The 17157-nt window shown below is 46.9% G+C and overlaps 1 protein-coding gene across 1 annotated transcript in view; it reads left to right on the top strand.

Annotated features, from left to right (window-relative positions):
- Window positions 1-16742, top strand: part of LOC126210344 (esterase FE4-like) — a 107174-nt gene extending 90432 nt beyond the window's left edge. Inside the window, exons 9-10 of the mRNA XM_049939559.1 lie at window positions 8165-8297; window positions 16371-16742. Of these exons, the coding sequence (XP_049795516.1) occupies window positions 8165-8297; window positions 16371-16530 (293 nt within the window). The 3' untranslated portion in view covers window positions 16531-16742. The remainder of the gene's footprint in view (window positions 1-8164; window positions 8298-16370) is intronic.
- The last annotated feature ends 415 nt before the right edge of the window (window positions 16743-17157 follow it).

The following is a 17157-nucleotide window of genomic DNA, read 5'->3' on the forward strand; positions in this document are numbered from 1 at the left end:
CCCTATTTGTTGAGCAGAATTTACCCAAGTGTGACTCTTCAAAAATATTGGAGAGTCTAGTGTCATAGACCGCTTAATACCTAATTCTTTGAAAAAAAAAAAGCACGTCATTAACCATCTCTTCTGTTAGAATGGGATATATTGTAGCAGTATACCGTCTGCAGCAAGCATCAGTCCTGCTTGCTGAATGTTAAGTAGAATTTCATTCATTTATATATGAGGAATAGGAAAGGAAGTAAAATTGAATTTGTGGGACTCGCTTCATGATTTCTCTGCAATTACTAAAATTTTCTCTCCTTTCTAATAGTTTGAATTATACAGCACACTATTTTCCATTCTGTTTGTTAAGTATGATCCAAACTATGTATATGCTATGTTTTCAATTCCATAAAACATGCTCTAAGCAAACACATGTCTTGGAAAGATAAAAGAAAGTACTAACGGGTGATAGTGCATTATTTAAGGCTTATGGTTTCAGCTTACTGTGGAAACTGATTGAACCGTGGATTTATTTTCACAGAATATTCTTAAGAATTTATTTTATTTACTAGCGATTCACCAAGAACATTAACACATTTAATCACACTATGTGAGCGTGGAAGTAGTTGCCAGGGAGTAACTGATGAAAGCATAAGCAAATTCCTTTTCAACAAATGGTAATTTATTCACTTCAATGGCGCCTAAAGCTTTTCTTTAAAAGAAACAGATTTAAAATTATAATCAGAAAGCACCTCTATATATCAAGTTACAATTTATTCAGAAGCAGAAAGAAACAAATTTTTGACTGTATGAGCTTTCGGGCTGAGAACCTTGCCGCTCCCTTTTGACACGGCCGTAGTTACAACCGCTCACAACAACCTCTGAAAGACTACACTGGTGCAAATCTGCAACATACCAGATTACTTTAAACTAAAAGTTTTAACAATTCACACAAACTACGCACCCCATAGGAGGGATGGAAATGGTACAAAACACTAACATTAAATATTAACTTTGCCACCGAAGGTGCAACTTGATTTTAACTTCTAAGAAAATTCTTACGGTGAAAGGGTGGCAACTTTATTTACTAAAATGAATGTTTAAATAAAAGCCCATGAATTGCAATCGTATATAAAATCGTACAAGGTTGGCCAAACAAGTTAACTTGCTCTACAGTACACAGATACCTCCTCTCAAGATGGTAGGCACGATCAAAATATATTTCAGGAATTAGGCCGTTACACTCCAAGAAGTAAATTCGTTAACACACCAAATCCGACAAACATGACAGAGGCAGCTCCGAACGACACACAGACACTAATCGCCTAACAAAAGCGGACGAGAGACAGACGAGCAAGCTGGGGACGAGAGACTGACCAAGAAAACAAGTAGAATTTAACAAGAGTTAACACATCACCAATCACTTAACTTCTAATAGACTGCAATTTCTCGAGAAGACCTGGCGCAGCACCCCCAAATCACTCTCCCGAAGCGTCCGCTGCCAGCTGCTTCAACGGACGCAGGAAGGCGCGCCAATCTCCCATCTTTCCTGGTCCTCACCAGCTAACCGACTGCCCGCTGCTCCGTCCGCAACTGCTGCTCCGTCGCGACTGCCCTGCTGGTGCGTCTCCCACTCACTTCCAGACACACAATGGTGTAAATACTGGCTCGGACCCAACCATGCAAAGTAAACACGCCCACTGGCAAATCGACATCCCTGGACCAGGAAAGGACCGAGCCAAGCTCCAGAAGAAAGTAACTGAAGGGGCCCAGAAGCGCTCGGAGAACCAGCTACACCACGGCGTCGCAGCTCGCACTGGCCAGACTGACATCGTGGGTTGACTCCTGTTGTGTCGACCGCGAAGTCACTACCCCTCGCTGCACGCCGCGGCCCACTGGACTCCCGTGGAAACCTCACATGCGCCGACGCTCAAGACGGACAAGTCATCTTGCGACCGACCAACCGATCGATCCAACTGCCAATGACCATTGCCTGAGCAAACTCAAGCACACTGGCGGCCTAACGCGCAGACTCGGATGCAGGAACTAAGCCCCGACTGGGTGACCACTCGCTGAGTTCTCTTACTGGCGGAATGGAAAGATTGTCATTTTGCCGGCTCTAAAGGTTGATCCGAACGACAGACATATTAGCACTCCGACCGACAGACAGACAGTAATTGCCTAACAAATGCTGAGACAGACTAGCAAGCTGGGGACGAGAGACTGACCAACTGACCTCTGGCGAGTTTTTTTTTTTTTTTTTCCTTTATTGAATTTCAATTCCCCCCGAAGGGGGCGGGCTGGCAGCAGCTTACTACGCCGCTCTTCAGCCTACAGAATTTGTTTTAAAAGGATGAAGACAATAAAAAATAACAGTTGGCGATAAAATCGGTGACTTAAAGGTAAAATGGCAGAAAATTCTGGAACTTAAAACATAAAACACAGGGTTGATGATGCTAAGAAAAGACACAAGAAGCAGAAAAATAACAGACAGACAGTTAAAAAACACGGCGATAGTCTGGTTTCTGTTCGCAAGATATAAAATGCACACCCAGCGACAGCATGATGTCCGTTCGCAACACTGTGGAAAGACGCACAACACTGAACACTCACTTAAACACTGCACTAAAAAGTTGGGACAAATATGACATACCACAGCCGAGAACAGGTGGGGAGGAAACTGGACAGATGATGGAGAAACAAAGGGGGGGAAGGAGAGGAAAAGTGAAGGGTGGGAGGGGGGAGAGAAGCCAATGGAGAATGAGGACCCATAAGAGGGGTGGGGGTTGCTGAGCAGACGTGCCAGGGAGGGGGGAAGGCAGAGGAGGGGAATGCAAAAGGACTCGGGGGCGGGGGGGGGGAGAACCTCTGGCGAGCTCATAACGCCCCTTAAAAGCACGTGAACAGGCAACCTTTCCTCTTTCCCACCAGAGGGAGACACCAAAGCTGCGATTGCCACAGCGGCGCCACCGCCAGAAATGGAGGGCGACTGCTTCACACTACTCGCTGCAGCGCGCTCTTCAAAACAGCAATTTATTACCACGGCTCACTGATAAGCGACAGTTTTCTGTGTCAATAACAGTTCTGCGTTGTAAGAGCTACACACAAGGACATCTGGTGTCGTTTCTCACAGTGACTTCTGCAATTCTAATATTCACATAATCAATATGCCAAACATCAGTTATACTAAACGAACAGCGTCTTGAAAATTAGTTATCAGATTAACATAGCTAAAAGTAAAGCATGGATCTGGAATGTAGTCGAACCAAGTCTGGAGATGAAGGGAGAAATATGTCGATTACAAAACGAAGCACTGCACGTAGTATAAGAGTTTCGCCATTTGGGTTACAAAACAACTGACGACGGCAGATGTGGATGTAAAGTGCGAAGTGGCAATAGCAAGCAAAACATTTCTACGATAAAAGGGAAGTAGGCAGATTGGGCATTAACGTGCTGGTGACAATGAGGTCATCAGATACGGAGCATGGACGGGGGAAGGATAGCGAGGGAAATCGGCCGTGATCTTTCAAGGCTGCCAAGTCGACAATGGCCTTGAAAATGATTTGGGAATTTCACGGACAAGTTAACTACTCACGACTGAGCGGGGTTTTGAACTGGTGCACAGTGGCTCATTTTCTACAAAAGGCAGAAAAAAGTCAGTAAATCGAAGCTCTTAATTTCATAAGTAATACCCCGTAATCTGGAAGAGATGGTACCACAGCCTAACATTGTTCAACGATAGTGATTTTACCCTTCAAGAACAAGGGAGAGACCTGTTACGCAGCTGAAAGAAGCGCTTGCCATGAGTTTGTAGCGTAAATTTGAGCGCTGTTTAAAATCATAATTGTTTTTGTTCACAGTGAATTTTTTCAGTACTATTTAATGTCAAGTGTTATTTTATGATGCCAACGGCCTTGCCGCAGTGGTAACACCGGTTCCCGTCAGATCCACGAAGTTCAGCGCTGTCGGGCTGGGCTAGCACTGGGGGGAGGAGGAGGTTAGTGTTTAACGTCCCGTCGACAACGAGGTCATTACAGACGGAGCGCAAGCTCGGGTTAGGGAAGGATGGGGAAGGAAATCGGCCGTGCCCTTTCAAAGAAACCATCCCGGCATTTGCCTGAAACGATTTAGGGAAATCACGGGAAACCTAAATCAGGATGGCTGGAGACGGGATTGAACCGTCGTCCTTCCGAATGCGAGTCCAGTGTGCTAACCACTGCGCCACCTCGCTCGGTCGCTAGCACTTGGATGGGTGACCTTCCGGTCTGCAGAGTGCTGTTGGCAAGCGGGATGCATTCAGCCCTTGTGAGGCAAACTGAGGAGCTATTTGACTGAGAAGTAGTGGCTCCGGTCTCGGAAATTGACATACGGCCGGGAGAGCAGTGTGCTGACCACATGCCCCTCCATAACCGCATCCAGTGACGCCTGTGGTATGAGGATGAAACGGCGGCCGGTCGGTACCGTTGAGCCTCTACGGCCTGTTCGGGAGGAGTTTAGTTTTAGTTAAAGTTATTTTACGATGTATTGCATACGTTATGTAATACAAAATACTTTGTATGGTTGAAAACAGTGATGTCAAAATTGTTTTTGATTGTTGTCATGCATTAATACTTTGGAAACTCACAATTTTACACATAGCTGACGACAGCAACAATAAATAAATTTTCCATACTTATATAAAGTACACAGCCAACCGGTTGGATAAACTGATAGTAAAAATCTTGCCCAGGTTTCAAACCACTATAGATATCTTCTTCAAAGGGAAGTCACATATATTACATGACGTTAAAATTGTAAACATACGCCGATGAGCCAAAACATTATAACCACCTGCTTAATAATTTGTGTTGCGTAACAAGCTAGCTACGCCACACTGAAGTAGCCGAAAGGGCACGCGTCAACTCACGCCGTCTTGCGTTTAGTCTGAAACAGGATACGTGATGAAAGCTATAAAGAAAAGAACGGAGCTTCTCGTATACTTAACTTTAATTCCTTGTGGTACATTTCTCTTGATAATACTCTCCAGATATGGTTAATGGCGCCTTGCTAGGTCGTAGCCATGGACTTAGCTGAAGGCTATTCTAACTGTCTCCCGGCAAATGAGAGAAAGGCTTCGTACGTGTAGTCGCTAGCAATGTCGTCCGTACAACTGGGGCGAGTGCTGGTCCGTCTCTCTAGACCTGCCGTGTGGTGGCGCTCGGTCTGCGATCACATAGTGGCGACACGCGGGTCCGACATGTACTAATGGACCGCGGCCGATTTAAAGCTACCACCTAGCAAGTGTGGTGTCTAGCGGTGACACCACAATTTGTTTGTCCGTCTTTGGAACGAAATACATCACTGATTCTGCGTATCACGGATCCGACAGTTTGTTGGTAGGTTTGTAAAGGTAAGTGGCATTAGACATCTACACACAGGTCACGTAATTCGCGCCGCTCCGAGTGACCGCACGGTTAGAGGCGCCATGTCACGGGTTGCGCGGCCCCTCCCGTCGGAGGTTCGAGTCCTCTCTCGGGCCTGGGAGTGTGTGTTGTTCTTAGCATAAGTTTGTTTAAGTAGTATGTAAGTGTAGGGACCGATGACCTCAGTAGTTTGGTCCCTTAGGAATTCACACACGTTTGAACATTTGAACGTAATTCCGGTAAATAAAGGGGCGGCTGATTTTCGTACGCAGTGATGGCGCCCAATAACGACCCAGATGGCTTGCATAGAATTTACATCAGGCGAATCTGGTCGCTGAGACGTCAACTTTAGTTTCTTATAATGGTAAGAAATGACTTACAATAAAATTCAAATGAAACTCTATGTTCCAAAGAAATGGTTTAAACATCAGCTGAATGTTCACATTAGTACTTGCATAACACGACTTTAAGAAATAACTTTACACAAGGCAAATCTCGTATTCCTATCGTAGCAATCCACATAACATCCCACTACCTGAGCTTCGTTACTACAATCTCAATAAGACAAAACAATGCCTCACGCTTGCGTGCTTACTCCAGTCTCTCAACATTCCAGAAAAACTCGTAAATAACGTCATTAGCTTCTCTCTCCATAGCTGCATCTAAAATATTCCCTTTGTCTCTTACCACACTTGGAAAAAATAATTTCCTGGCCATTCATCAAAATACTGCTCAACTCAAAATGCATGTAAAATTGCTAGAGCTCTGAGGCAGAGGCGTTGTAGCAACACAAAAATATCGTAGCAATGGTCAAAGATTATTCAGCTACATGGTTTTGCTCTGTAAGAGCTATACTTATCGATATTTAGATAAGAAACAAAATTTACAGTGTGACTGAAAGAATCTCCATACCTCACAATGACACTGATGATATCAGTGATAAAGATGATATTTTTATCCGTAAACTGAAAGTACACTCCTGGAAATTGAAATAAGAACACCGTGAATTCATTGTCCCAGGAAGGGGAAACTTTATTGACACATTCCTGGGGTCAGATACATCACATGATCACACTGACAGAACCACAGGCACATAGACACAGGCAACAGAGCATGCACAATGTCGGCACTAGTACAGTGTATATCCACCTTTCGCAGCAATGCAGGCTGCTATTCTCCCATGGAGACGATCGTAGAGATGCTGGATGTAGTCCTGTGGAACGGCTTGCCATGCCATTTCCACCTGGCGCCTCAGTTGGACCAGCGTTCGTGCTGGACGTGCAGACCGCGTGAGACGACGCTTCATCCAGTCCCAAACATGCTCAATGGGGGACAGATCCGGAGATCTTGCTGGCCAGGGTAGTTGACTTACACCTTCTAGAGCACGTTGGGTGGCACGGGATACATGCGGACGTGCATTGTCCTGTTGGAACAGCAAGTTCCCTTGCCGGTCTAGGAATGGTAGAACGATGGGTTCGATGACGGTTTGGATGTACCGTGCACTATTCAGTGTCCCCTCGACGATCACCAGTGGTGTACGGTCAGTGTAGGAGATCGCTCCCCACACCATGATGCCGGGTGTTGGCCCTGTGTGCCTCGGTCGTATGCAGTCCTGATTGTGGCGCTCACCTGCACGGCGCCAAACACGCATACGACCATCATTGGCACCAAGGCAGAAGCGACTCTCATCGCTGAAGACGACACGTCTCCATTCGTCCCTCCATTCACGCCTGTCGCGACACCACTGGAGGCGGGCTGCACGATGTTGGGGCGTGAGCGGAAGACGGCCTAACGGTGTGCGGGACCGTAGCCCAGCTTCATGGAGACGGTTGCGAATGGTCCTCGCCGATACCCCAGGAGCAACAGTGTCCCTAATTTGCTGGGAAGTGGCGGTGCGGTCCCCTACGGCACTGCGTAGGATCCTACGGTCTTGGCGTGCATCCGTGCGTCGCTGCGGTCCGGTCCCAGATCGACGGGCACGTGCACCTTCCGCCGACCACTGGCGACAACATCGATGTACTGTGGAGACCTCACGCCCCACGTGTTGAGCAATTCGGCGGTACGTCCACCCGGCCTCCCGCATGCCCACTATACGCCCTCGCTCAAAGTCCGTCAGCTGCACATACGGTTAACGTCCACGCTGTCGCGGCATGCTACCAGTGTTAAAGACTGCGATGGAGCTCCGTATGCCACGGCAAACTGGCTGACACTGACGGCGGCGGTGCACAAATGCTGCGCAGCTAGCGCCATTCGACGGCCAACACCGCGGTTCCTGGTGTGTCCGCTGTGCCGTGCGTGTGATCATTGCTTGTACAGCCCTCTCGCAGTGTCCGGAGCAAGTATGGTGGGTCTGACACACCGGTGTCAATGTGTTCTTTTTTCCATTTCCAGGAGTGTAGAAGAGGGAGAAAGGAAAGGAGGGGGACTATTGATATCACCTGCATCGGCACTTCACGCAGAATCAGCGGCGACGAGTGAAAATGTGCGGTTCTGTACTTTTGGACACGTTCGAAAGAACAGGCACCACACATATAAAGACGATATTGTCACTAGGTTGAATGACCTACATCACAAGTCAAAAACGTAAACAAAGCTTGGCAGATCCAGTGCGCTAATAGACATAGAACTACCACCCATACCCAAAGTTTCAGTTTTCTACAAATTGGATCTGGCAAGACTACTCCAGAGCAACGGTTTCAGTCTTCCACTTGAATACTTCTTTCCGATGACTGTAGGAAGAAGTTTATGCATTGTAATACCAATGTTGCTGTACCATGTTTCAGGTGCTGGCCACGGAGAAGACTTCAAGTACATCTGCATCGGAACCATATTCGGTGACCCACCTGTAAAAGACTCCTTCGACGGCAAACTCGCTGACAAGCTGACGCGCCTCTGGACCAACTTCGCCAAGACAGGGTGGGTACCGAATACTGCCTGCATAGGGCTCATATGCCACTAAAATGTAATCAAGTTCTCTCAAAACTTACGGCGCTTTTCTTTTAACCAAGACCTAATGAGGGTTCGTGGAACAAAATACTGTAGTCACTGGAAGAGAGAAAAGGTCACACCCTTCGACAACAAGGCTAGCAAAGGTGATCGACAAAACTACCATCCAATATCCATGACGTCCATTTGTCCTAGTATCCTAGAAAAAATAATCGGAGCTCAAACGTAATGAGATATCTCAATTAGACCGACGTCCTACATGCAACCACCATGGATTCCGAAAACATCGATCGTGTGAAACCTAACTCGCACTTCTCTGACATCACACCCCGAAAGCCGCGTATGAAGGCAATCCGGTAGATGCAGTACAGTACTTCTTGATTTCGAAAATCATTCCAATCACTACAAAACTACGCTTATTAGCGTAATTAATATGCCGTATCAAGTGAAATGTGTAGCTGGATCGAAGATTTCTTCGTAAGGAGGATGTTATCTCGGATGTCATCTCGCAGGAGCGGGCGCGGTTGGGCCACCCTCTCCCCAAGGGGAGTGGCGGGTTCAGCGGCGTTCGCGGCGCACGAGGCGGAGGGTAAATGTGGAGGCTGGCCGTGTGGCATCGCCCGCTCTGCCTGTGAGTGGACATGTGGCTGCTCCTTCAGCAAGGTCCGAGCAGGCACACGGGGGGAAGGGTTTATTAGTTATTGGGAGCTCCAACGTTAGACGGGTGATGGAGCCCCTTAGGGAAATAGCGGAAAGGTCGGGGAAGAAGGCCAGTGTTCACTCTGTCTGCTTGCCGGGGGGTCTCATCCGAGATGTGGAGGAGGCCCTACCGGCGGCGATAGAGAGCACTGGGTGCACCCGACTGCAAATTGTTGCTGATGTCGGCACCAATGACTCCTGCCGTCTGGGTTCAGAGGCCATCCTCAGTTCGTACAGGCGGTTGGCGGAATTGGTGAAGGCGGAAAGCCTCGCTCGCGGGGTGGAATCAGAGCTAACTATTTGTAGTATCATTCCCAGAACCGATCGCGGTCCTCTGGTTTGGAGCCGAGTGGAAGGCTTAAACCAGAGGCTCAGACGATTCTGCGGAGATCTGGGGTGCAAATTTCTCGACCTCCGCTATCGGGTGGAGAAGTGTAGGGTCCCCCTGAATAGGCCATGCGTGCACTACACGCCGGAAGCGGCTACAAGGGTAGCGGAGTACGTGTGGAGTGCACATGGGGGTATTTTAGGTTAGAGAATTCCCTCCCTAGGCCCGACAAGACGCCTCCTGAGACGCGGCAAGGTAGGAGTAGGCAAAATGCAACAGGGAATAACAATATTAATATGCTAATAGTAAACTGCAGGAGCGTCTATAGAAAGGTCCCAGAACTGCTCTCATTAATAAACGGTCACAACGCACATATAGTACTAGGGACAGAAAGTTGGCTGAAACCAGACGTAAACAGTAATGAAATCCTAAACTCAGATTGGAATGTATACCGCAGAGACAGGCTGGACAGTGAAGGGGGAGGCGTGTTTATAGCGATAAGAAGTGCAATAGTATCGAAGGAAATTGACGGAGATCCGAAATGTGAAATGATTTCGGTGAAGGTCACGGATAAAGCAGGCTCAGACATGGTAATTGGATGTCTCTATAGGCCCCCTGGCTCAGCAGCTGTTGTGGCTGAGCACCTGAAGGATAATTTGGAAAATACACTCCTGGAAATGGAAAAAAGAACACATTGACACCGGTGTGTCAGACCCACCATACTTGCTCCGGACACTGCGAGAGGGCTGTACAAGCAATGATCACACGCACGGCACAGCGGACACACCAGGAACCGCGGTGTGGGCCGTCGAATGGCGCTAGCTGCGCAGCATTTGTGCACCGCCGCCGTCAGTGTCAGCCAGTTTGCCGTGGCATACGGAGCTCCATCGTAGTCTTTAACACTGGTAGCATGCCGCGACAGCGTGGACGTGAACCGTATGTGCAGTTGACGGACTTTGAGCGTGGGCGTATAGTGGGCATGCGGGAGGCCGGGTGGACGTACCGCCGAATTGCTCAACACGTGGGGCGTGAGGTCTCCACAGTACATCGATGTTGTCGCCAGTGGTCGGTGGAAGGTGCACGTGCCCGTCGATCTGGGACCGGACCGCAGCGACGCACGGATGCACGCCAAGACCGTAGGATCCTACGCAGTGCCGTAGGGGACCGCACCGCCACTTCCCAGCAAATTAGGGACACTGTTGCTCCTGGGGTATCGGCGAGGACCATTCGCAACCGTCTCCATGAAGCTGGGCTACGGTCCCGCACACCGTTAGGCCGTCTTCCGCTCACGCCCCAACATCGTGCAGCCCGCCTCCAGTGGTGTCGCGACAGGCGTGAATGGAGGGACGGTTGGAGACGTGTCGTCTTCAGCGATGAGAGTCGCTTCTGCCTTGGTGCCAATGATGGTCGTATGCGTGTTTGGCGCCGTGCAGGTGAGCGCCACAATCAGGACTGCATACGACCGAGGCACACAGGGCCAACACCCGGCATCATGGTGTGGGGAGCGATCTCCTACACTGGCCGTACACCACTGGTGATCGTCGAGGGGACACTGAATAGTGCACGGTACATCCAAACCGTCATCGAACCCATCGTCCTACCATTCCTAGACCGGCAAGGGAACTTGCTGTTCCAACAGGACAATGCACGTCCGCATGTATCCCGTGCCACCCAACGTGCTCTAGAAGGTGTAAGTCAACTACCCTGGCCAGCAAGATCTCCGGATCTGTCCCCCATTGAGCATGTTTGGGACTGGATGAAGCGTCGTCTCACGCGGTCTGCACTTCCAGCACGAACGCTGGTCCAACTGAGGCGCCAGGTGGAAATGGCATGGCAAGCCGTTCCACAGGACTACATCCAGCATCTCTACGATCGTCTTCATGGGAGAATAGCAGCCCGCATAGCTGCGAAAGGTGGATATACACTGTACTAGTGCCGACATTGTGCATGCTCTGTTGCCTGTGTCTATGTGCCTGTGGTTCTGTCAGTGTGATCATGTGATGTATCTGACCCCAGGAATGTGTCAATAAAGTTTCCCCTTCCTGGGACAATGAATTCACGGTGTTCTTATTTCAATTTCCAGGAGTGTATTTCGAGTAGATTTCCCCACCATGTTATAGTTTTGGGTTGAGATTTTAATTTGCCGGATATAGACTGGGAGACTCAAACGTTCATAACGGGAGGCAGGGACAAAGAATCCAGTGAATTTTTTTAAGTACTTTATCTGCAAACTACCTTGAGCAGTTAAACAGAGAACCAACTCGTGGCGATAACATATTAGACCTTCTGGTGACAAACAGACCCGAACTACAGTATTTGAAACAGTTAACGCAGAACAGGGAATCAGCGATCATAAAGCGGTTACGGCATCGATCATTTCAGCCGTAAATAGAAATATTAAAAAAGGTAGGAAGATTTTTCTGTTTAGCAAAAGTGACAAAAGGCAGATTACAGAGTGCCTGACGGCTCAACACAAAAGTTTTGTCTCAAGTACAGATAGTGTTGAGGATCAGTGGACAAAGTTCAAAACCACCGTACAATGTGCGTTAGATGAGTATGTGCCAAGCAAGATCGTAAGAGATGGAAAAGAGCCACCGTGGTACAACAACCGAGTTAGAAAACTGCTGCGGAAGCAAAGGGAACGTCACAGCAAACATAAACATAGCGGTCGCGCGGTTCCAGACTGTAGTGCCTACAACCGCTCGGCCACCCCAGCCGGCAGGCTTTGCAGCAGGGTCCTCTACGAAATGATGAGAGCTGTTGACAGGGGATGTCAAATTGATTCCATATTTTTAGATTTCCGGAAGCCTCTTATCACCGTACCTCACAAGCGAGTTCTAATCCAATTGAGTGCCCATAGCGTATCGTATCCGCTCTGTGACTGGATTAATGGTTTCCTGTCTGAAACGTCATTGTTCTTACTAAATGAGGGAAAGTCATCGAGTCGTTCCCCAAGGAAGTGTTATAGGCCCTCTGCTGTTCTACAGAAACGAATTAGGGGGAGGGGGGAGGAGGAGGAGGAGGAGATTAATGTTTAACGCCGCGTCGACAACAAGGTCATTAGTGACGGAGCACAAACTCGGATAAGGGAAGAATGGGGAAGGGAACTGGCCATGCCGTTTGAAAGGAACCGTCCCGACATTTGCCTGAAGCGGTTTATAGAAATCGCGGAAGACCTAAATCTGGATGCTGGATGCGGGTATGAACGACTTAGGAGACACCTGAGCAGCATTCTTAGTTTGTTTGCAGATGATTCTGTCATTTACCGTCTTATAAAGCCATCAGATAATCCAGACAACTTCCAAAACGACTCAGACTACATATCTGTATGGTGCGAAAAGTTGCAGTTGACTCTTAATAATGGAAAGTGTGAAATCATCCAGATGAATACCAAAAGGAATTCGCTAAATTTCGGTTCCACGAAAAATCGCACAAATCTGATGGCTGTAAATTGAACTAAATACATAAGGACTCCAATCACGAATAACATAAACTGGAGCGAACACATAGACAATGTAGTAGATAAAGAAATCTAGATACTACGATTTATTGGCTGGACACTGAGAAAATACGAGGGGCGTTTGAAAAGTCCGTGCAAAAATAAAAAATACCTACGTGTTTGGGGTAAACCTTTAGTTTTCGACGTAGTCTCCTTTTAGACTTATCCACTTCGTCCAACGCTGTTCTAATTTGTTGATCCCTTCCGAATAATAGGAATTGTCTAAGTCTGCAAAATAGCTATTAGTTGCTGCAATCACCTCCTCGTTTGAATAAAATCTTTGTTCCGTCATCCATTTCTTCAAATTGGGGAACAAATAGTAGCCAGAGGGGTCCACGTCTGGAGAATAAGGGGGATGTGAAACGAGTTAGAATCCTATTTCCATTGATTTTGCGACCACAAATTGCTGAGGTGTGTGATGCTGCATTGTCGTGATGGAAAATGACTCTTTTGCGGTCCAATCGCCGGCGTTTTTCTTACAGCTCGGTTCTCGAACGGCCCAATAACGATGAATAATATGCACCTGTAATAGTTTTACCCATTTCCAGATTGTCGATAAGGATTATCCCTTTCGAATCTCAAAAGACAGTCGCCATAACCTTTCTGTCCGAAGGAATGGTCTTCGCCTATTTTGGTGCAGGTTCTCCCATGGTAGCCCATTGTTTAGATTGTTGTTTGGTCTCAGGAGTATAGTAATGTATCCATGTTTCATCCCCTGGACGAAAAGACGCTTAAAGTCCTGTAGATTCTTCCTGAACAGCTGCAAACCATCCTTCCAACACTTCACACGAGCTTGAGCAATCGCGGAACCCATCTTACGGATAACTTTCTCATGTCCAAATGTTTATGCAAAATATTATGTACCCGTTCATTCGAGATGGCTACAGCACTATCAATCTCACGCACCATAAGTCTTCTGTCATCCATCACCATATCATGGATTTTATCAATGATTTCTGGAGTCGTAACCTCCACAGGGCGTCCAGGACGTTCAGAATCACTTGTGCCCATATGGCCACGCCGAAAAGTTTGAAACCACTTATAAACTGTTCTAATTGAAGGTGCAGAGTCACTGTAATGTTTATCAAGCTTCTCTTTGGTCTCCTGAGCCGTTTCGCCTTTCATAAAGTAATGTTTAATCACCACTTCGTCCATTTTTTGGCAATCACTTTTCCTTGATTCACACGAATGCCAAGGAAGTAGACCAATATGGCTGAAATTTGGTGTGTGATCTTCCCAAAGATGCTACTAACTAAACATGACCTCGATACGCGCCGCTGGTGCCATCTCTCGGACTTTACACGGACTTTTCAAACGCCCCTCGTATAACAGGTCTATTAAGAGGGGTAAGGGGGGATGCTTTAGCCAAGATTGTAGAGAAATTTGGTTCAAAATGGTTCAAATGGCTTTGAGCCCTATGGGACTTAACATCTGAGGTCATCAGTCCCCTAGACTTAGAACTATTTCAACCTAACTAACCTAAGGACATCACACACTTCCATCCCCGAGGCAGAATTCGAACCTGCGACCGTAGCAGCAGCGTGCTTCCGCACTGAACCACCTAAAAATTTGGTGCCAAAAAGACTTCCTTAACCAACCTTAGAGCTCAAATGAACGTTTGACCTGTGGCCTTCTTCCGCCTGTGTCGACACTGTTTGAAGCGCCGCCTATCTCCCGGGTGACGTCGGAGACGTCACGATTTTCCACCGTTACAGAGGGGGGACTGATGACCATCGATGTTAAGTCCCATAGTGCTCAGAGCCATTTTGAACCGTTACAGAGGACGGTTGTAGGCACCTCTGAGGCAAATTGCAAACATATGTAAATATAATAATTCCAATCCCAAAGGAGGCAGGTGTTGACAGATGTGAAAATTACCGAACTATCAGTTTAATAAGTCACAGCTGCAAAATACTAACGCGAATTCTTTACAGACGAATGCAAAAACTGGTAGAAGCCGACCTCGCGGAAGATCAGTTTGGATTCCGTAGAAATGTTGGAACACGTGAGGCAATACTGACCCTACGCCTTATCTTAGAAGAAAGATTGAGGAAAGGCAAACCTATGTTTCTAGCCTTTGTAGACTTAGAGAAAGCTTTTGACAATGTTGACTGGAATACCCTCTTTCAAATTCTAAAGGTGGCAGGTATAAAATACAGGGAGCGAAAGGCTATTTACAATTTGTACAGAAACCAGATGGCATGGAGAAATAAAAACTTTGAGGTTCGCCGATGACATTGTGATTCTGTCAGAGACAGCAAAGAACTTGGAAGAGCAGTTTAACGGAATGGACAGTGTCTTGAAAGGAGGGTATAAGATGAACATCAACAAAAGCAAAACGAGGATAATGGAATGTAGTCGAATTCAGTCGGGTGATGCTGAGGAAATTAGATTAGGAAATGAGACACTTAAAGTAGTAAAGGAGTTTTGCTACTTGGGGAGCAAAATAACTGTTGATGGTCGAAATAGAGAGGATATAAAATGTAGACTGGCAATGGCAAGGAAAGCGTTTCTGAAGAAGAGGAATTTGTTAACATCAGGTATAGATTTCAGTGTCAGGAAGTCGTTTCTGAAAGTATTTGTATGAAGTGTAGCCATGTATGGAAGTGGAACATGGATGATAAATAGTTTGGACAAGAAGAGAATAGAAGCTTTTGAAATGTGGTGCTACAGAAGGATGCTGAAGATTAGATGGGTAGATCACGTAACTAATGAGGAGGTATTGAATAGAATAGGGGAGAAGAGGAGTTTGTGACAAAACGTGACAAGAAGAAGGGACCGGTTGGTAGTGCGTGTTCTGAGGCATCAAGGGATCACAAATTTAGCATTGGACGGCAGCGTTGAGGGCAAAAATTGTAGAGGGAGACCAAGAGATGAATACACTAAGCAGATTCAGAAGGATGTAGGTTGCAGTAAGTACTGGGAGATGAAGAAACTTGCACAGGATAGAGTAGCATGGGGAGCTGCATCAAACCAGTCTCAGGGCAGAAGACCACAACAACAACAACAACAATGTTGCAATGGGAGACAGTTACAGGGTTTAAAATGGTTCAAATGCCTCTGAACACTATGGGACGTAACATCTAAGGTCATCAGTCCCCTAGAACTTAGTACTTAAACCTAACTAACCTAAGGACATCACACAACACCCAGTCATCAAATACAGGGTTTAAAGAAAGTGACATGTTTTTTTGTGCAGTGCCTATCCGTTCCTTTCAAGCACATTGTTTAGAAAGCTGTTTCCTCGTATTGCTCTGTACATGCTACCGATGCCTGGCACTAGAGGGGATCACATGGCGGTTCAGAACTATCTCCCACTAAGCAGGTGGTGGCGAACGCTTGACGATGCGATTGCACCATGTCGCTTTCGAGTGAAAGACGTGACGTCGAAGCTGACCAGGACATCATCCTGCACCAGACGTATCTCTTGAAGCACCTACAAGAACTACTTAACACTATTTCTGCGATGTGTATATCTTTTTCTGTTAGTGAGGAACTTTGCCTTTGGTGTGCGCAGGAAAGTGACCGACCCGGAGGTGGAGGTGTCATGGCCGCCTTTCACAGAGAAGGACCAGTCCTACCTGCACATCACCAGCGACGGGCTGTGCATAGCCAAGCGGCCGTTTGAGGAGCGGGTGGCCTTCTGGGAGAAACTGTACGACCGGTACGGCAGCTAGCAGCAGCGCAGCAAACAACAACATCAGGGGAAGTCGCAGAAACCTTCTGACGAGAAAGAATTTTCCCACATTTCATCGTGCATCGTGACGAGATAAACTTGTGGTTCATGCACACCTAAATCCTGGAAGTTCAACCAATATTTAATCAATTACGGTTGTGTAAAATACCACCAGTGTACATTTACCATCTCATTAAATAAAATAGTACTATTCACTTTCTAATTTTTAATTACTCGCAGGCGGCCAATGACGCCATTCCAATAGCCAACTGTTTCACCTTTCCTGGCGTGAATGTCGAAACACTTCGATATTTATGCTTCTATCTTGTCCATTATGGACCCTGAACCTGCGACTATGTACACTAAATATAATCATATTTCTTGTATTTACTGCATCTACGCTCTAGATGCCTACAAATTTAAGATCATTAGATCATAATATCATACGTATTTTCATGAGAAGATGTTGTCGTAACTATACATAATAAACCATGGAGGAAAAAATAAGGAGAGATGGCGCTACAGACTTACGCTGTACGCTGTTTTGAAGTCCCAAAACGTTAGCACACTATTCTTTACGTGGAGATAGATTACGATTGCTTTTAGTTCGTAATTTCTGTCATGTAGG

This window comes from Schistocerca nitens, chromosome 10, assembly GCF_023898315.1.
Source record: "Schistocerca nitens isolate TAMUIC-IGC-003100 chromosome 10, iqSchNite1.1, whole genome shotgun sequence".
Taxonomy (NCBI): Eukaryota; Metazoa; Arthropoda; class Insecta; order Orthoptera; family Acrididae; genus Schistocerca; species Schistocerca nitens.